At 42.0% G+C, this 21,201-nt stretch overlaps 1 protein-coding gene across 1 annotated transcript in view; it reads left to right on the top strand.

The window, feature by feature from the left end:
* Positions 1-341: 341 nt before the first annotated feature.
* Ptprz1 (protein tyrosine phosphatase receptor type Z1) overlaps positions 342-21,201 on the top strand; it is a 183,857-nt gene continuing 162,997 nt past the window's right edge. The window contains exon 1 of the mRNA XM_051151872.1: positions 342-517. Coding sequence (XP_051007829.1) covers positions 460-517 — 58 coding nt within the window. The 5' untranslated portion in view covers positions 342-459. The remainder of the gene's footprint in view (positions 518-21,201) is intronic.

Genomic DNA, 21,201 nt, shown 5'->3' with positions numbered 1-21,201 from the left:
CCTGTGCCCCCGCCCCCGCGCGCTGCGCGTGACCAGCCCTGAGCGCGCTCCCGCACTCCCGCGCCGCTGGGCTGCGAGCGCTCAGACCGTGGCCGCAGCAGCCAGCGCTGGCAGGGGACAGCGTCCTGCCCAAAGCCTCGCGCCTGGCCCGGGCTCGGTCCCCTCGCCTAGGCGCTGTCTAGCCCCGCAGGGCCTCTCTCCTATAACTTTTCTGGTCTATCTCTCTCGATAGCTCGCTATCGCTATCTCTCTCTCTCTCGCTCTCTCTCTCTCCTCTCTCTCTCTCTTTCTATCTCTCTCCTATCTCTCTTCTCTCTCTCTCTCTCTCTCTCTCTCTCTCTCTCTCTCGTCCACCTAGACCCTGGCCAGTCACCAGCGTCCCCTGCCTTGGTGTCCACACCCTCTGCACCCTAAGCTGCACCCCAGCGGCCGGCGCGGGGGCCTCAGACTCGGCTGGAGATGCGAATCCTGCAGCGCTTCCTCGCGTGCGTCCAGCTACTGTGCGTGTGTCGCCTGGGTAAGTGTTAGGATCTCGGCCGGGGGGCCCTTGCGAGGCTCAGTCTCTGGGACACAGCTTGTTGGGGCGGGGTGAGAGGAGAGGAGGGCGGGAGAAATTTCTGAATATTCGGCAGCACCCAGGAAGAGTCCTCCTGGACCCCTTGTGTGTCACCTGCGCGGGCTGCGTCCCCAACCCCTCAACTACGCCGCTGCCACCTGCTGGGTCCCCGTACTGAGGCTCCCTTGGTCTAGACACCTGGATAACCCACCCGAGGCTGCCAGGTCAGGGTCCCCTCTTGCAAGCTCTCTCTTCTCCGTGTTGCAAACTGTGGAAATAGCCTTGTAGACCTACATAAAAGGATGAATCAGTGGCTGAAACTACACAGCACAGCCGGGGCGAGTGGCTACAACCCGAAGTTCGGTTTTTAGGTTGTCAGTATTGTGGATTTGAACCGGAAAGTGCACGTGTCTGTCCTGAACTACACACGCTCACCTGAAAGGTGCTGAGCCTAACAAGCACCAACCTGACTTTTCTGTGGTTCTAGTACTTTCAATTTAGTCACGGTCAAGTCCAGGCAGCCACTTAGGAAAAAAGTTTCAATCAAATCTCTGTGAGCACTCTGCCCCAGCTTCTAGAGAGGAGTTGCAAGTGATGGGCTGACAGGGATTCCGCTCCTTCTAGCATTTTTGCTTGCCAAACAAGTTAAACAGACGTAGCTCTCTGCTGTCAACAGTGTGAATATTTACGTGTGTGTGCAGATTTAGTTTCAAAAAAAGTAATACGTAGAGGTTTTTTGTTGTTGTTGTTGTTCTTTTAATTTTATTACCAAAAGTTCCTTTCATCTTTCATAGTGATTAAAGAACTGTTTGGAGCCATTAACCTAAATATTAGAATTGTGCATGTAACTGTTTACCTTCCACCAGCCTTATAAACCTACACTTTAAATTTTAAATTGCTTATAATAAAGGCTATATTACACGTGAATTTCTATCCAGTGGATGGCGCTGCTCTTGACGCCCTGACCTTTGTAAACAGAAGTCATTTCTAGTTCTGACCGTAAGAACTGTGTGGCCACTGTGATGATGACTGCCTGTATTCATCTATTTCAATCCCTGAGGCTTAGTGAATGCCCAGGGCTCTTGTGGCGGATGCCTGGGATGCAGCTAACATGTGAGACAGCAGGGGAGCCCTGACTGCAGGCTTGCAGTTGATTGCGAAGTCGCCTCATCTGAAGTACTCTGGCAACCCACACCTGTTGAGTTTACACGTTTCAGTCACAGACAGTTTAACAACAAAGCCAGGTTCTCTTGATACTTAAATTATTGCCTAAGAATTTCACAGTATTAGGGAAGCAAATTACAGCATTACTTTGCACTCAGGGAAACACATACCCAAGAAGACTACATTAGGAATGGTTTTAATTGAAGGGGGGGGGGTTGGTCGCCACACAGTTTATCTGTTTGAAATGTAAGGTTCAGTGGTATTTACTGTATTCACAGAGTTGTGTGCCATCACCAGCATGTGACCCCAGAGCATGGAATCAGCCCTCCTTGCTAACTGACATTCCCTGATCCCTGTATCTGCCTGCTCTGGACATTTCATCTGAACAGAATCGTGCAACATGCGGCTTTTTTTTTTTTTTTTTTTAAAGCCTGGCTTCATTCACTTGGGAGAATGTCTTCAAGGTTTTCTCATGTCATAGCATGTCATATCAGCATTCATTGGCTTTTATGACTGAGCCAGATCCCATTATGTGCAGATCACACATTTGCAAAGTTGACATTTATTTTCCCTCACTCAGTGAGGCATTATCTGTAGCCTGTTTAGGGTTGCGTAGATGTTTGCTGGTTGGACACATGCCTTTGAAGACATAAAACATGAGGAAGAAGAACTGGATGCATTGTTTAAGACTGTAACCTGGCTATGCAATGGCATTACATCTAAGCCTATCCACTGGAACTGAAATATGAGTGCTCTCTCTCTCTCTCTCTCTCTCTCTCTCTCTCTCTCTCTCTCTCTCTCTCTCTCTCTCTCTTTCCTCCTTTCTTTCTTATGAGTACTACTATAAGATGACTCTGTGTCTATGTGTGTACCCTTCTCCATTTTAAGGCAACCTTTTACGTTGCTCTATTGGGGGAACTAGCCAATGAGATGGATATATTGATGAGATGGATATTGAGTTTGGTATATTGTGGGAAACTGAGGCATATTATCTACCAATGAAAAATTTAACCTCCTTTTAATGCCCCCCATATATACATCAGTGTTTCTGCATGTATTTATTCCTCGTTTTCAGTGTCTTTGGGTCTATTCAGGTACTATGCCATCCATAAGATGTCCTCTATAAAAGGTCTGAGGACTGACTGACATGTGATGCACGGTGGCAGTTCTGAAATAATTAGACCACTATTCTTACTATTATCCAGAAACACAGGCTACAATTCACCAGTGTCCTCACTGTTTACAATTAAGAACATCTCTGTGATGGGGCAGTATCACTTTCTGTATCCCAAGTGTCCTGATGGTGTGGGCCAGGCAGAAAAGCCATCTGACCTTCCCATAAGAAGGTAGGACTATGAGTCAGGGAGGAAACTGAGGGGTTGAAGAGTCACTTCTTTATATTCATGAGACTTTAGGATCTTAGAATTAGGCAACTTACAGAGCTTCGAGGTGAATCCTCATCCTTACACACTCTTGCTAAATAGGGAATGAATCTGTTTCTAAGCTCCCCAGTCAGGTCTCACTGCTGTGGGGGCCATGCTGAAAATGGAATCTACCTTAGGGCCCTGTGGCAGTCACGACTTCAGTCATTCTGGGTGTGGTGCCAGGAGGATTCTACATTTGTCCTCCCAAGCAAATCACACTGAAAAATACTCATGTTTCCTCCAAATGAGAACAAGTTGCCATTCAGGAAGTGTGTTCCTTTTGGTTAGCATGATAACACTTTTCTGTATTTGGAACCCCCCCCCCACTCTCATCTCTATCCTCTCCCCTCTCCTCTCTTCTTTCCCTCTCTCCTCTCTCCTTTCTCATCTCCCTCTCCTGAAGTTTGACCTCGAGGGAAGTTTGTAGGAGAGATCACCTCATCAATGAATTCATTCCTACTTGCACGTCTACACTAGAAATGAAGGATCTTGCTTAAATTGTATGTTGTAAGAATTTTGCTTCTGGTTAAAACAAAAAACAAAAAACAAAAAAAACCAACAACTTACTTTTTTTTTCCTAGAAGGACAAGCTGTTTCCCCATTCCTCAGACTTCAGGAATATCTGAGTCCTGGGAGCAACCTGAGTACCCATTTGCTAACTTCTCAGGCTGTGTTTGGAAGTGGCTTCATCAGCCAAGAGTGCATCTCCTAAAGGGAGGGGTTTTCTGTTCTGGGTTCAAGCGCCAGTGACTCAGGCATCCATCTGGTACCATCCCATGGTCATCACTCCATCTTCCCATTTCCTTCTCCCCCATATGACATGAATTACAGATGAGGAAACAGGCACAGAGAAGTCAAGCGACTTTCCTGGCATCACACAGCCTAGTTAGTCTTTGTCTCTTCCAAATCAGAGTCTTTCTTATATGTAGTTTTTGTTTTTGTTTCTGTTTGTTTGTTTTGTTTATTAGTTTTCTTTTAGACAGAGTCTCATGTAGCAGGCTGGTCTTAAAAACTCTACATGGCCAAGGATGATTTTGAACTCCTGATCTCACTGCCTCCACCTTCTAAGCTCTGATGTAAGAGGCATGCACCAGCACTCCCTGGTGACTCTTTCTGTGTCCTCCCTGGAGGATGATTTTTTCCTGTTGGGAATTTGCAGACTTACATCTCATGATGGAATACAGCCTTTCAGTCCTGTTTGCTTTCTTTCTTGCAAATGCCTTTGGTGACTTTTCTTGTATATTCCCACATGGCCTTTATTTTCTTAAAAAAAAAAAAAAAACAAACTAAGCACAGTCTATCGTTTTCAGATAATAGTAACTTCTATGCCTCAGTGCAGTCTTGCAAATTGTGACAAAGCCATAGTCATGCCATGAAGGAAGCCCCACCTATGCCACTGTTTCACTTCTTTTGCTGTTGTCTGCTTCATGCTAGGAACGCAGCACATGGCCTTGTACTTGTGTCCTCCACCCATCTGCTCCGGTTCAACCCCCTACTGAAGACCTTTAAATCTCATTTAAGCCATGCATGATGGTTTATCCACAGCACCTGATAAGCTGTGGCTGGAGGATTGCTGTGAGTTCAAAACCAACCTGGGCTACATAGTGAGTTTCAGGACAACAGCCTCTTCTGACTAGTAAAAGTTGCCTCAAAATAACAAAAGCCAATAAACAAATAAATGCTCCCCCACAAAAACTTAATTCTAATTTTTAAGACTCTTTCTCCATTGACAGCCAGTTGAGGGTAACTGTCTTTTTCAACAATCTGGGAACATGTTAAATGTGTTAGCTCTCAAATATTTTTAAATGTTTCCACTCAGTTTACTAATGGTGCGAGCCAATTTAAGTACGATACATATATGTGTGTGTCTGAAGTCATTAAATTATTTGAAGTGTTAATGCGTGGCTTGTATAACGGAAACCACCTTATATCTATAGTTGTAATTCTTCTGATATGTGCATAATATGCATTAGGCATTAAGGGGAAATATTTTATGCTGTTGCACATTGCTAAAAATACTTGAGTTTTTAAAATTGAGCTGCCCAGGACCATGGCTAGACATAGGTGATTATTTGATTCATAATATATCAAGGTAAAATTACCCACTTCTTTTTATCACATTAAGTATGATTGAAGTGCAGCATACACTGGTCATCTACGTATGGTGGCTACAGCAAAGGGCAGTGTGGGCACATTTCCATCACAAGAAATCTACCGAATGAGAGATGATGGTGCAGATGGCGAAGTGCTCGCCTTGTAAGCCAGGGGACCCAAATTTGGATCCTCAGAGTCCATATAAAAGCCATATGTGCTGAACTGTGGTTGTAAATCCCAGGGGTAGCAAGATGAGAGGTGGAGACAGGCATGTCCCTGGAATCTACTGTGCAAACAGCTCAGCTGATTAGGCAAAGCTGTAGGCCAATGAGCTGGCTCAAACAAAAGTGGGTAGCACTCGAGGAATAACACTGAGGCTGTTCTTTTAACCCGAGCAAATGTGCACACACATGTGCGTGTGTACACCTGCATACACCTATAAAGAAAATCCACACAGCAACAGTTTTAAGACAGTAATAAAAAAATCATAATTTTTATCCTCATGGGAAACCATCAACTCAACTACAAAGGAATTCTAAAGTCATTAAAATTATTTCAACTGTTGGTGCACAGTGGTCATTTCTGGACTGCATTATGTCAATTGAATAACATCCTGAGACATGATGGGTATGTGCAATGGGTAAAGCAAGGTTAGTGGCCACTTCACAGCCTTTCTAAACTAGGAATCACAACTGGTGCTTTGTGTGTGTGTGTGTGTGTGTGTGTGTGTGTGTGTGTGTGTGTGTGTGAGCGGTCTGTTTTCATACTACATTTTTCATAATTTGTTTTTACCACACACTATATTTTCTTACAGTGCATCTGTCTCTCTCCCCGACTGGCGCAGCTCTGCAAGAGCAAAGACTGTGCTGCAATCATCATTAGCTGCTCAGACCTGGTACCTAGAGGGCATGCTCAATGAGTCCTTCATGCTCCAGGCCTCAGGGTGACCTTTCCGTTACTGAGATCAGCCCATTTCTGTTGGTTTTTCTTTTGATTCTGTTTCTAGGTCAAGACTTTGGTCAGCATTACCTTGACCTGTTCATCATTAATGCCTGTTCTGGCACCAGGTCCTCATTTTCAGTGCTTCTCACAGATATATTTCTAAGGATCACCTAGATTCAGACACTGACTGCAAAGTAAAGTGTGCACAGAAGGTAAAGCGCCTGTGGTTAGCATTGCAGGGGCAGTCGCTGGGGCAGTCAGAAGTGAGCATTCTACTGTGGATGGGTTGATGTGCATGAGCCTAGATACGTCCCAGGCTTCAGTGTGAGTGCACTCCTCTCTCTGTGTGTGTGCGGCGCATGCGTTAGAGAGGAAAAAGGCAAGAGGGATGAAGGGTGGCCAATGACAAAAAATAAAAAGGAAAGATTATATCCACAGGGACTTTACCTTCTATCAGCCTAAAGCAGATACTGGATACATCCTGTCAAACTGACTAGGAGAGTTGGTGGCCCAAGACAGTTCTGGAAACAACACAACAAGAATGAAGATGGGAAGTGGCATCTCAAGATGCATGGGGGTTTGTTTGTTTGGTTGGTTTTTAGAATTCTTTGATTTTTGTGGGTTTTCTTTTTAAGAATTCTTTGGTCACTTATTAATCCTAGAGATGAAGTGTAGGGCATAGTTAGTTTAGTCCTATACATAGCATGTATTCAGTATGCTTTTTTTGTTAAAAAAAAAAAATGGAGCTGAATTCGAATGGATGGGGCTTGGGACATGTGACGTATTGTTAAGAAGATTTGCTCTTTTATTAAATATTTTCCTGATATTCTTCGAAATATTCCCCTCCCTCCCTCTTTTACTTTTTTTTTTTCTTTTTGATGCTGTTTCCCCTTTTTTCTTCACTTCCTTTCAGCATAGATTTAAATAATCAAATAACCTTGTCACGCTTCCTCCAGCAGCCTGATGAAGGGTTGGATGGGGAGGAAGTGGATGGTATTTGATGCCATTAGCAAACGTATTTTCACTTTGTTAATATAATTTGGAGGGCTTGGTGGTTGATATAATTTTAAAAGGATGGCCCAACGAATGCTTTTGCTCAAAATTCCTGTGAGTTAAAATAGACTTGATCGTCTTTTATTTCTTCTGATATTTGCTCACAGATATTAAAGTAGGCTCAATTACTCAGGGTCTTGGTTGATGTGAACTTGCTGGTTTGATTCAATAACAGTGAGTCATTTTGTGTGCATGCTCATATGGCATAAATTTTTATAAGTTTCTTTAGAAATATATTCTTTATATTTTTTAGAAAGAATAATTCACCCATGAGTTGGGAAGAATGAAGTGGGTTAAAGTATTTGTGAGAGTGACTAAGCTACAGGTAGCTAGCTAGCTTGCAGACTCATTCCATCTGTGTCTCTGCCTTCCTCTAAGCATAGATCTTATTACTAGACCTTCTTTGGAGCTCATTAACTTAATATCTCGAGTAGGAATAAATGGAAAAAAGTTACTCTCTAAAAAATGACCCATTAAAGCAGATATCATTGTTCTGAAGTGAATCCTGATCACATACTTTTGAAACCTTCCTGATGTACTTACGGTTTTCAATTAAATCATCACCTGTCATCCACTTTTATCTAGACATTTTCTTGAACAGAACATGTAAAGGTGTTAACTGTTACATAGGGTTGTACAAAGTCAAGGTCTACCCCCAGGAGCCATCAGCATGGCATCAAGGAACATACAGGATACCACTCTCATGTTTGTTTCCTTGCAAAATTGTTCAGAGACCTTGACAGAGTTTATGAGTTTTCAATCCTGGCTGCATTTTAGACTTGCCAGGTGTTATTGTGTGCTTCCCCTTTAAATTCTATGTTGAACCCCTGCAGGATTGTAGTACTTGGAAAAGAGACTTCTGATGGGTAAAATAGGTCACGAGGTTCAAGCTGCCACAAAAGAAATGAATTCCCTTGGAGAGAGGAGACAGAGCTATGTCTTCTCCACTCTGTAAAAACACAGCAAGGAGCAGAGCTGGCTATCTGAAATCCAGAGAGTGGCACCAGGATCAAATCTCTTGAACCCTTGATTTTGAACTTTCCAGCCTTCAAAACTGTAAGAAACAAATGACTGTTGTTTTAGTCACCCACTCTAAAGTATTTTGTTATAGTACCTTGAGTGAAGCAGTGTGCTCAAATAACTTCTGGCCAAGCACATTGTAGTGTCTGAGTGTGTTGTCTTAAAACAGTTCAGGTGACTGGAGGACACAGTCAGGGCCTGAAAAACACAGATCTAGGCCAACCTCACGATACTACTAATCTTAGTTCATTTTCCTTCAAGTGGAGATTCTGGCAGGTTCCGTGCTTTGCTAAAACAAAGCCAGGTCCATGCGACAAAGGCCCTGGAAAATGTCCCATCCCTCTTTCTTCCTCTTAGGTAGTTTCAGTTTCAGAGTAACCCTAGAAGAGGAGGGTGGACAGCAGTGCTGACCTCAGAGTCTACAAGCCACACTTCAGGAGGGCAAGAGTCTTGGAGCTGGTCCAAGGGCGCAAGTCTATCAGCAGCTGGGAAGACAAATGAACCAGCTTCAGAGATGAGAGGCTCCAGAGCCATTTGTCCAGTCCCAAGCATATATTATCTTTTCATTTGCCATTGATGCATATTCTTGGTGGCACCTAGTCTTCTCTTCTTCATGAATCATTCAGTAGAACTAGTTAGTGTTTTCTACTAGTTAGTACAAGATTTAGCTATATTCCCCCTCTATTTTCATCTGCTTTATGTTGTCTCTAAGCTAAAAAATTTTCATTGCATAAATTATGAATGATACAATTTATAAAGAAAGCATCAATTATTTATCATTGCTTGGCTATCTGCATTTTACTGTGTTTGAAAAGCCTTAGCAACTTCCACTTAAAAGCTAATGATGGAGTTTTTCTGCATGCTCAGATTCCCTCTTCAACACACTAATATTCAGTAATGGTAGCATAAGCACAAATTGATGCTGTGGGTCTTGATTGAGAATATTCTCTGAGATAAATATTCCTCTAGAGAGGATATATATATATATATATATATATATATATATATATATATATATATATATATATATATATATATATATATGAGAGTGTGTGTGTGTGTGTTTGTGTGTTAATCAAAACTTCACAGTATATAAAAGTAGCTTCTTAGCTTGAGAAACTTTGCAGCTGGACTGTGTGGGGACATGTAGCTTTAATCCACATCTGGAAAGACAGACCTGTTTTATGCCATGCTGAGAGGATGCACAAGAAGACTTTCAGGGTTGCTGTGGGAGCAAAAGTAATAGAGCCAACCAAGACATTCATGGAAGCATAGAGAAAGTCCAAGTGTGGTGTTTGGAAAAGGGCAGTGGTTACGATGGATGTATAGTGATAAAAATTCTCAAAAAGTAGGCAAGATTTCCAACAGCTGCTGGAAAAGTTTGGGATGGACATTTGGCCACTACAATAGAGTATAACATATGACTATCAGGGTTTGAATGATAGAGGTTTTGCTTGAGAAATCTGTGTAGTTTTAAATTTAGACTTAAAAAAATATTGCTATTATTATTCTATTTCTATGTGCTTGTGAGAGGGAAAGAGAGAGAGAGAGAGAGAGAGAGAGAGAGAGAGAGAGAGAGAGAGAGAGAGAGAGAGAGGAGGAGGGAAAGCAAGAGTGAGAGAGGGTTGTTTTTACATTGTTTGTAATGCTCCACTGTGTGAGTATGTTTGTGCACACATGTGGAAGCCAGAGGGTGACATTAGGATATTTTTCTCCCATCACTTTCTCACCTTCTATTTCGAGACAGGTTTCTCGCTGAGCCTAGTGCTTGCCATTTTGCCTAGACTGGCTGATCATCAGATCACAGAGATCACCTGCCTCCACTCCTCAGTGCAGGGCTTATAGGCATACACCCCAACACCTAGCGTTTATGTCGCTGTTGGGGATCTGAAGTCAGAGCCTCAGTCCCCATGCAGGAAGCACTGCACTGACTCATCGCACCTGCTCAGGTCTATAGACTACATGGGACAACTCAGGGTTCAGAAAAGAGTAAGAACAGCACAGTGAGATGGGATCCAGGCTGTTTCAATGATGTTGCTGTGGAAATTTGGTTGGTGACTCAGAGTGAGGCAGCACTGTAGGATCCTCTTGCACTGCTTTAAAGCCTAACAAGCTCTTTCAAATACATCACTTCACTTGATTTAAATATAATTTTGATGCATTTGGTAGCATGTGATCTCATTGGCTGAGAACCAGGTATTCCTGATCCTCGTGGGAGTGTCTGCCTAGACACGGAGTCAGAGAAATATCCAGGAGGGAAACATACAGGCAGCAAACATGCACGGTTAAGCAGGAGCTGACAATTTGGAAGCAAAGAGAGAGAAAGTGAGGGCGTCAGCATGAACTGATGTATTGATTGAATAGTAAAACTAAGTTTGTGAAAATGAGCCCTACACACTGAAGTGAGACTTTCCTCCAAACTGATTAACTCAGTGACTTGGGCAGCAATCAGAGCAGCTGGTGCTGCCTGTAGAGATCATAGTATTTTACCAAAACAAGCATCTTTCAGGGGTGAAAGGAGCTGAACTGTTTGGTAGCATTAGGTTGATCTCAGCGCCCACCTCAGCACTGTTCCCTTCATTGACTTCAAACACCCTTGTGTGTGTGTCCTCTCCATGCAGAACACGTACACACCAGCAATGTTGCAGGTAGCAGGCTGCTGGTACAAGTGCTTTCTTAATTATCCATGCGTTCATGTGAACTTAAGTATATCATAGTCACCTCTCATAAACTAGTGTCTCTGGAAATTGCTTACAGTGCAGGCTTCACAGTAAAAGCAGGAAACTATTGGTGGACTAGGCTTCCTTGATTTTGCTTTGAAGTTTATTCTTGAGAGGGAGGGAGGGAGGAAGGGAGGAAGGGGAGGAAGAGGGAGAGAGGATGGGGGAGGTAGAGAGCGAGTGTGTGCTTTCCATGGCTTGTGTGGGACAGCTGGAAGACAACCCAGGGTAGCATTCCCTGCTGTCCACTGTGTTTGAGACTGAGTTATCTTTGTTGCTGGTTGTTTCTTCCTGTATGATCCAGTCTGGCTGGTCCACAAGCTGCTGTGAATTCTCCTGTCTCTGCTTCACCTCACCTACTCACCTACTCTCTTGCTGTAGGAAATCCGGGATTACAGATATGTGTTCTCATGCCAAGCTTTCACCTAGATTTGGGGAATTCAAAGTCTGAGTCTTCACATTTGCACATCAAGGTCGATGTGCTGTTAATTAAGGAACAACACAATAGAATTTTATTACTTACTGTGTGTCCCTTTAAAACATATTTACGCTACATAAAGTAGTAAACTGGGGAATTGTGTAGCTTAGGAAAGGAAGAAGGTAACAACAAAATCAAAATGTAAGTCTAGTTTTTCCATATCTAGTGAAAATGTAAGGACAGTTTCCCACATATAATTAAAAATATGGTATATTGTGCTATATAGGATTTGATTGCAAAGTTAAAATCTATTAAAATTTGTTGACTGTATATAACATATGTTTGGTTGTGGGCAGTTTTTTTTTGATGAATTTCATAATGGGAAAGTGGCACATAATAGTCATGTATTTACATTTATACAAGTATATTATAAATCTATGGTTATATAGGAATAGATATTCAAGCATAAATTAATTAGAATTTATAAATATGTGTTTATATAAATAGGCATAAATACATATGTATTTTTCTTATTGCTCAAAATGGAAAATGTTTTATTTTAAGTATTAAAACAATAGCTCTTTTATGAAAACGACTCAGATTAATTCTAGCATACATTTTGATTTTCCAAAATGATTGATCTTTACTATTTTCATTTATATGTGTACCTGGGTACGTGTGTGAAATTATGATACTCATATCCATGTGTGTGGCAGCCAGAGGATGGAGTCAGATTCCCTGAGTTGAGTAGAGTAACAGGCTGCCTGAAGTGGATGCTGAGACCAAACTCTCCCTCTGAAACAGCAGCAAGGACTCAACTGCTGAGCGACCTCTCCAGCTCATACTTGGACATTTCTGATTCTGCTTCTTTCCTGCACCCAAGAGTGAAGAAAGACAAGAAGGATGCCCATTGTCCCCAGTGACCTGTGTCACTGCAGTCTTCTCCACAGAAGCCAGGCCCAGTTAGATAAGTGAAACTTGGCACAGCAAGTGCTCACTGAGGGGCTACAGTGGGCTCGACACTACAGTTGGTCTTCAATCAATATTTTCCTTTTCGAGGGGTTAATCTGGTTATAGATATGAAATATAATCTGGTGGGATAAAGTCAGAAAAAGGAGAGTTAAAATAAAGATGTGAATATACCTTTAAAAGTCACGTGACTGGGGAAAGCAGCCCCTTTCCCTTCCTTTTGTACGAGTCAGTTTGCTGTTTCGTTTCCTAACATAAGCTTCTACTGTGTCCCTCTGTGTCTTTTCTGTGGCAGGCAGATAGTTATGGATTTGAGACCACTCTGGTCTACATAGCCAGCTTCAGGCCAGACAAGGCTGTATCGCAAGACCTTGTCTCAACAAACAAACAACAAAAGAAAGGAACAGAAAGAAAAAAAAACAGAAAAAACTTAATTATTAATTTCAGACTGTAGATTGTTTACTCAAGTTCTTGAGGAGAAGCTTACCGAGTTTTGCGTATTTATTCTGAAATGTATTTAGATCTCAGCTAAGAAACCATTCAAATAAATACATGCGGTAAAACCTCTTCATGTACACCCTGTTCCATATCTAATGCTAGGAGCATGCCACACGATTTGCACAATTAGACCTGAGTCTAGCATGAGGCCACGCTGTTGACAGATAGAGCTGCCACTCTTTCTCAGAGGTCAGCTCTGTGTGCTGCGATGTTAAAGAGCCAGTCAGTAAATCTCTAATTTCAGGCTTTTCTAGAAACGTCTGAACACTAATAGCAATGCTGTCTGCTGAATGGATTTCATGAAAAGTGAAATCACATTTAAATAGGCACGAGTGGCTTGGGCATGCTGCCCCAAAATCCTATATGACAGAGCACAATCTGGCGTCCATCTCTCCCACCAGAAAGTGCTCAGAGATGTCTCCATCTTGACAGTGATCCCAACTCATTTTCTTGCTAATCTTTCATCACTTTCTAACTGTTCAGTATTCTTGGCAGAATCAATCACAACACAAAATGCTTGCATGCTCCTCAGTGAATTCTAGATTTTATACAAACCTCTCTCCCTATGGCAAGATAACTATATGACAGCCTACTGGTTCACTCATTGGCACAGCTAATTTCAACACCCTCTATTTCTACACTCAAAAGTTAAAATCCTGCAGCATCTGCAAATTGGAAGGTAGGGGTCTTTCTGTATTTACATATTTTTGAATTTTGTTAGACTTGATGGCATGCAGGTGAGCAAAGATGAACTGCTCAACCGATTAGTCTCTCTGCTGGAATCACAGATGCTAAGGCATTTCCTGAAGAGGCAGGTTGGTACTTCTGATGCAAAGGGTGCCTCTGTGCAGGAAGTTTTCACTTATAGATACATGGGGACAAAAACGTGCAGACTGCTGGAGATCTGTTTGGGTGACTGCCCTGCTTGAGAAGACCAATAGAAATTAGGTCATCAAGGGTAGATGGACACAGACTTTTGTGTGAAAGTAATTATGCTTGACTACTGCCCCCTACGAGGCTGAGCTATGAGCTTTCCGTGAGAAAGTACTTACGTGCACATGTAAACTTAGCAGTTGTAGGCTGGAGCTGAAGTCTTCATCAGTTATCTATCCCTCACGAGGTTCTTGTGTGAACCCAAAAACAAGAAATGGAAAGGTTTCACACGTATTATATATGTCACTGTTCACTCACCTGAAAATCCCAGAAATTCGTAGTAATTAACCAAAACAGATGGAAAGTCCCACTGTAGGGAACACAACCAACTCAGAGCCATGAAGATAGGCACATGTCTGCCTGCTAGCAGCCTACGAGAGGCACACAAGCCAGTGAACATCCATCTTAGGTTCTTGACATAAGACATTGTTTTCTGAAGACCAACATTAAAGACTTTTTTTTTTATTTGCAAGTGTGTAGCAATGGATGTGGGAATACCTTAAGAGACTCATGTCCTAGGAGGACTTTGTGCTTTCATAATATTGCCGCTGTAAGTTTACAAAGGAAATTGTTGCAACCGGCCTCAGCAGTGAAACCCAGTGAGGTTTGCCAGTGTTTCCAACCACAGAAACCTTTGAGGAAATATTGAGTAAGATTTTGTGTTTACACTAGCTGTCACTGGGAAGGACACATGGGTTCATGTAGGTTTTGATGTCCCGTGATGTACTTCTCAGGGCATGCAAGGTACTTTAAAAGCTGAACAACTTGGATTACTTCTCTCACTTTTCCTCAGTCCTCACACATTGCTCTTTCCTCCTCACTCTGCCTTTTGTCCCCTTGAGTCTCTAGCTTTGTCCTCTACATAACCTTCTGTAACACCACTGCTCCCTCTGGACACTGCCTCACTCAGGACACAGCATTCATTCTGTTTCCAGTTGTTTTCACAGTTTGCTTTCTCTTGAGGAAACTAATTTCAAGATGTACACCCACTGGGCTATAAGGACCTCTTGCCTATGTAGTAATCACCCAGTGCATCTCTGCAGTCTCTATGAGTGACATTCCTTCCAGAACAATCATACTGAAGACTGGAAATCTAATACAGTCTAGGTAGAGATGGTCCCTCCACGTCAACTCATCTAGGACTCTCTTTAGCATACTAAGGAACTCGGGATCCCATTTTTAGCATTAGAAATTAGAATTCACTTCACCCTCTCAACTTCACTCAATTCCCCCACTTTTTCAAAAGGTAAACTAAAGTGGGTCAATCAAATCACATTCTGATGTTAACAGGTCCAAGAGTCTATATAGATTTTGAACCGAATTGGCACACAATCATGGACAACTTCCTAAGGGCTTTTACTCTTGGCATTCAGACTTTAAAAAAAGAAAATTAAGCGATTGGAATAGAATACAATAGTGAATGCAGAAGAAGGGAAGAAAGATGGCTGTGGCCAGAAACATGAGAGAAAGAGTACTATAAGTTTCTTTATTCTACGTAGTGGTGGGAGAATCTACTTTTTGGCCTGCGCAGCGGATGCACCATTTCTTTGGGTAACTTCCCCCTATGTTTCCTGTCAAGCCAGGGTTTTAATGAAACAAAACGTTACCGGATCCCTCTCACTAACACCTCTTCATCCCTCCAACATCCCAGTCAGCACCAGCCAAGAGCATTTCTCTCAGGCTCTTTCATCCCTTTTTCCCAGGAACAAGATCAGAGATATGTGAGATCCTGTTTGATTCAAGCTTGGAGAAAGTGCTGTGTGTCTCACGCCCATGGGTTACCTGCAGCTCTCAATACTGGTATTGTCCACATTACGTCCTGGGTCTGTACTTAAATATTTTTAAAGCAGCATAGGAGATTTATAGAGCAAAAATTATTTTCTGTGGAACAGGGGACTGGAGTTGTTGACATTTCCAAGTCTTTAAAAAGTGCAAATAGCGCAGTTGTGACCAGCTCCATTTGGGGGCTCTGAGAGACATCCTCAAACCACACACTTTTCGTCTACTTGTATCCCTTTCTCCAACCTGCTGGCATCGTGTCTCTAGCAGAGCTAAAGAGGTCGCTACGGCTGCAAATAGAAATCCAGCAAGGTGGTGCAAATATTTAGTAGAATACTAAAGAAATCAGTGTTCTGTTCATAAAAGTAACTTAATAGTTATGAGGCTCATGGGCAAGTGGAGAATATTCTAGAACACATAATTACAATGTGAAAAAACTATTTTTAACTCAGGATGAATTGGACTGATAGTGAATTGCAGGAGATTTAAGAATTTGAAATGTAGGTTTTAATGTGTTCAAATACAACCATTGCAATCTTAAGGAATATAAATTAAAAGGAAATAACACATCTCAGGGAAATAATTACAATACACAGATGTAAAACCCCAAATCAGATTGTTTAATGGAAGAGTTGTGCTTGATAGAATAGTAACTAGGTGATTAAAAGTTTAAAAGCCACTATTCATTAAATAACCACTAAAAGCAGCAGTATTTGTGCTAATTAAAAATTGCCTAGTATCTATATGTAATGATCAAGGTTTCTGTGGGACTTTGTGTGGAAAAAGCTGTGTCTCAAAAACAAAACAAAACAGAAAACAACGACAACTACTTTGAGACACCATGACATAGGGAATGAATTAAATTATTGAAGCTTTGAAATCATGAGCACAGGAATTAATTTGGTAAGTTTGACATTAGCTTTTAGGGAATGAATATTTTCATTTTGTTTTTGAAGAATTTAGCTTTTTAGTTATGTAAAATAAAGCCCTACTTAAGCATTCAGTATGGGGGGGGGGGGATGAGAAAAACGTTCCACTTAATTACACTTCAGAGACCTTAGGAACATCAGCTATACAATTACAAATAGTCTGTTTCTAGAAGTATTTGTTAATGAGTGATCTTCTCATCAAAAGGAGAAGAAACTATTCAATAGCAGAGAGTATAGCAAGGGTGTTTTCACTGTCAAACTGCACTAAAATGAACTGCATAGTCACACAGGAGAAGCAGCTCTCTACATACGGGATTCTTTTTGTCTGCACATTATGTCCATTTGTAACCAAAGCTGGATGCTTTCTTTCAGGTTTCTAGCTTAGTATTTGTTAATGTTAATGATTTTCTTTTTAACACACTGACCTAGCCGCATTAAAACAAATATTTTTCTCTGGGCTTCAGAGATGTTTCTGAGGATAAAACACTTGTCATGCAAACATGGGGATTGGAGTGTGGATCCAAAACACCCATGCAAAACCACATGTGCTGGCATGTGCCTGTCACCATTGCCTTCTTACAGAGAGATGGGCGTGGCGGGTGGAGGAAGGAGAATCTCCTGAAGCCTGTGGGTAAGCTGGTCCAGGGTTTGCCACAATGAGTGGTGACCATCTGTCTCAAGCAAGGTAGGAGGCAAGAACTAACACCCAAGGCTGTCCCCTGACTTCCATTCGCAAGTCAAGATGTGGTATACACATGTCCACACTCACACGCATGGATATGCACAAACAGAACAATGAAATGGAGCAATATTCTTCTCCTCGCCTCTGCCACACTTCTGGCCATTCATACACTGCTAACCTTTTAGATAGAATTTTCCACAGTTAGCATCTGCATTTTCTCTCCTTTCTGAGTCTGCAGTAAACAAGAATCTGCTTCCATCACTGCAAAACCCTCTCTCCTAATCCTTCCCGGCAGAGCCCTTAACAATGTTACATGTGGCAGGCAGAGCTCCCTCTCATCACACGTGGTGGGTAGTGCTCCCTCTCATCACACGTGGCAGGCAGCGCTCCCTCTCATCACTAAGCTAAGCCACAGCTGTAACTGCAGTTCTGGAGATTCCTTGTACTCCTGACTTCCAAGACGTAATGTACTGCAGCTGCCTACCTTCCTTCCATCTCTCTGCCATCTCTCAGCCTCCTGCTTTCTTCTTGTAACCTGAGTTCTCTCATTACAGCCCACAAAGCTCATGCTTTGGGCTGTTCTATAGTTTGGATCCCAACTGATGCCCAAAGGCCTGTATGTTAAAGGCTTGATCCCCCAAATATACACCATTGGGAAGTGATAGAACTTTTCCGGGGGTTAGGTGTAATGGCAGGAAGTTAGATTATTGGGGGCGTGTCCTTACAGGTGATAGACAGACTTTCAGCTCTTGCTCCTCCTCTTGTTTCCTTCCCCTCGTCATGAGGATATCAGTGTGGCCTGCCATGTCCTTCCTGCCTTTCCTATGCCCACTGACTGGCTACAGGCTGACACCATGGAGTCAGTTGACCATGTTCTGAAACCTTTCAAACTGTGCATCAAAATATGCCTTCCTTTCTTTCTTTCTTTTCTTCCTTTCTTTCTTTCCCTTTTTTCTTTCAGGCTGATCACCTGTTGCAGTATTGGAAAGCTGGCTAATACAGGCTGCTCTGTCTGAACACTCACCCATTTGTCTCATTCTTATATTTCTGCACTGGTGTCTCCAGGGTTTATATCTGTAGGCCAGAACTCTTACCCAAACGCTGTACTAATATCATTTAAATATTAAACAGACTTCAATTTGATCTGTTGATTTCTCTCCCATTCTGGCTCAAGCCAAGCACCTTAGGAACACCAACAATTCTTTCACTGCCCTTGTTAACCTATCAGCCGGTTGGGGGGAGGGCATCACCTGAGCAGTCATCCCCACAGCCCATCCCCCCCTGTTCTTCAAGTACTTCCTCACACTAGCTTCCCACCCAACTGGTTTCCTTCCCTTGCTTCACCTGTGAGCTGGACTGAGACTGCTAAGATATAAGTCAGATGATGTCATTCTTAACTTTCCATTTTTGTCCCTCAGACTTGCCATCCACTCTCTACAGTTTTCGCCAAGCTCTCAGTTATCTGCAGCCTCGTTCATTCCTTCTCCAGTTGCTTTTATACAAATGGCTGGTTGTCTGCTGTTTGGGCTTAAAATAAAGTGAAAAGCTCTGTCACGCTGGCAGACATTATAATTTTTATTTGCTTCATTACTGGGAATTAGAGTGCAGATTGACTGCATGCTGAAGAGATCTCAACTGTATGGCACAGACAAGGAAACCCCTGCTCTTTCTGAGTCCACGTTGGTTGGCCATGTCCCTGCACTCAGTGAAGATGGTTTATACCATCACAGTGTAGAAAGCCGAGACCTGTCTATATGGTGTTCTCCTGTCTCTGCACCATTATCCTTGTCCAAACATTCTAAATAGTTCACGGCCACATCAGTATCCCATCAAATGAAAAACAAGAGGGCACGCATCTTTCCTTCAAAGACACAGTGCAGAAGTTGCTCCCTCCCTTTGCCAGAATTTGGTATCTATTCAATATGGCCAGTTACATAGCTAACTTTTGTTACTATAGAATAGGGGTAACTGTATTCTAATCAATTTTTTTTTCATGCCCACACGTGTTAACGAACATCTTTCTACTCCTACATATTCATTGGCCTGTAAAATGTCTTATTAATAATTTCCTCACCAAAATCTCATGCATGTTCATATGCCAATTAACATGATAACTTAAGTGTTATGACTCTTCTTTTCCCTCATTCAGTGCTATGACTGAGGAACCCAGACTTAGAAGAGAGTGAGGAAAAACATTTTGCATAACTTGGCCATATTCCCAGGGCTAATAAATGTTGACTGACAATGAGACTGTGGTCCAATACTTCCTAAGTTCAGTGTCCTCATTGTAAATTCTAGTTACTGCCCAGAATAAATTGTTAAATAAATCATTTGACTACAGTAGCACTTACATCTCTAAAACATTGACTAAGATTGTCAAGACACACTGGAAAGCAGGTGTCAGTTGATGCTATGAGGTGGGTATTTATGTTCCTTGTTTTTCTCATATGTAATTTTAAAACTAGTTTAATCTATGGCTCTGAACATGAATAGACTTTAGAACTAAGAGATACCCTGAATGTTATAATAGCTCTTGGCTGAGAGTCCCACTTCCACTTTAAATGCTAATCTCCCTTTAAATGTAGAAGACAGAAGCAAACCATGTTTTCTGGGGACATAATTTGCATGTATTGTTCTTATCTTTTGTGAATTCTTTTATTTTGAGGTTCAAATATCTGAAGAGGCAAAGTGCTATTTTTTTATCATCTAAAATAGCAAGTGTCTTACGAAAATAGACACTGGATGAAAACAATGGAATTTAATGGGGGAAATAACCATTACCTGTTTCCTTCATATTTCCCTCCAGTTTGTCCATCCTGATCCCCCCTTCAGATATGGATAATAATAGTTTTATCTCCTTGGCGACAGATATCTAAACTCTACTTATTTGAGAGAATGGGAACACCAAGAAAGTCCATAGTGGATTAATCCTGTAGTTAAAATTCTTTTTTTTGGGGGGGGGGGGTAGGGAGTAAGACAGGGTTTCACTGTGTAGCTCTGGCTGTCCTGGAACTCACTCAGTAGACCGGGAGGTGCGGGGGTGGGCCTCGAACCCACAGAGATATGTCTGCCTCTGCCTCCAAGTGCTGGGATTAAAGGTGTGCACCACCACCACCCAGTTTAGTTACAATTCTTGCTTACTACTTACCTTCAAAAAACCAAAAATAATAGCAAAGAAACAAAACAGGGCATTTATATGCTCATTGAGAGAAATGTGAAGATGCCGTGCTTTAAAGCAAACGTGAATGATGAGAGGGCAGGCATTCTGGTGCTTCATATGTGGTGGGAGAGCAACGTGGATGTAGTTTTGTTGTAGTCTGGTACATTTTTATGTATCTTCTAGTGCTCCATACTCTTGATCTCAAAAATAAAGATTTCTTTGTCTCGGAAAATAATTTGAGAGCCGTTGAGAGACACAGATTGACTTAAGACTCATAGGTTCTCAACATTCCTGGTGCTGTAGCCCTTTAATACAGTGTCCCGTGTTGTGGTGATCCCCAACCACAAATAATTTTCATTGCTATTTTATAACTGTGATTTTGCTGCTGTTATGAAGTGTAGTGTAAGTACTTTTGTTTTTCGATGGTCTTTGGCACTCACTGTAAAAGGGTCGTTCTACACCTCAAAGAAGTAGTGACTCACAGGTTCAGAGCCACTGCCCAAGAGGTTACTATAAAGAGGTAATGGCAACCTAAAGTCTTTACACAAGACTAAGCAAAAATTCTTCAAAAAACAACAAGAAGAAGAAAAAACCCACTAGATCCTTCCTATGGCCAGGTAAATGTCAAAGAAAGCTTGTCTTAGCATCTTTGTGCCTTCCTGGTGCATTCCTTCCCATCATCCTCAGACACATACCACACTGCAGGTGCACTTGGAAGGCTGGTATCACCATCTTCTGCTCTTTATTTGGGCCCTACTCACTAGATGTTCCATACTTTTTAAAAGAAGTCAACTGTTGTGCCTTTTTTCTCAATTAAACTTGATCCTTCATTTGACTACTTAGTTGTAGATGTCTTTAAT

Source organism: Acomys russatus, chromosome 10 (assembly GCF_903995435.1).
Source record: "Acomys russatus chromosome 10, mAcoRus1.1, whole genome shotgun sequence".
In the NCBI taxonomy this organism is placed as follows: Eukaryota; Metazoa; Chordata; class Mammalia; order Rodentia; family Muridae; genus Acomys; species Acomys russatus.
Note: the sequence above shows the minus strand (reverse complement) of the source record. Positions and strands in the feature narration are given on the sequence as shown.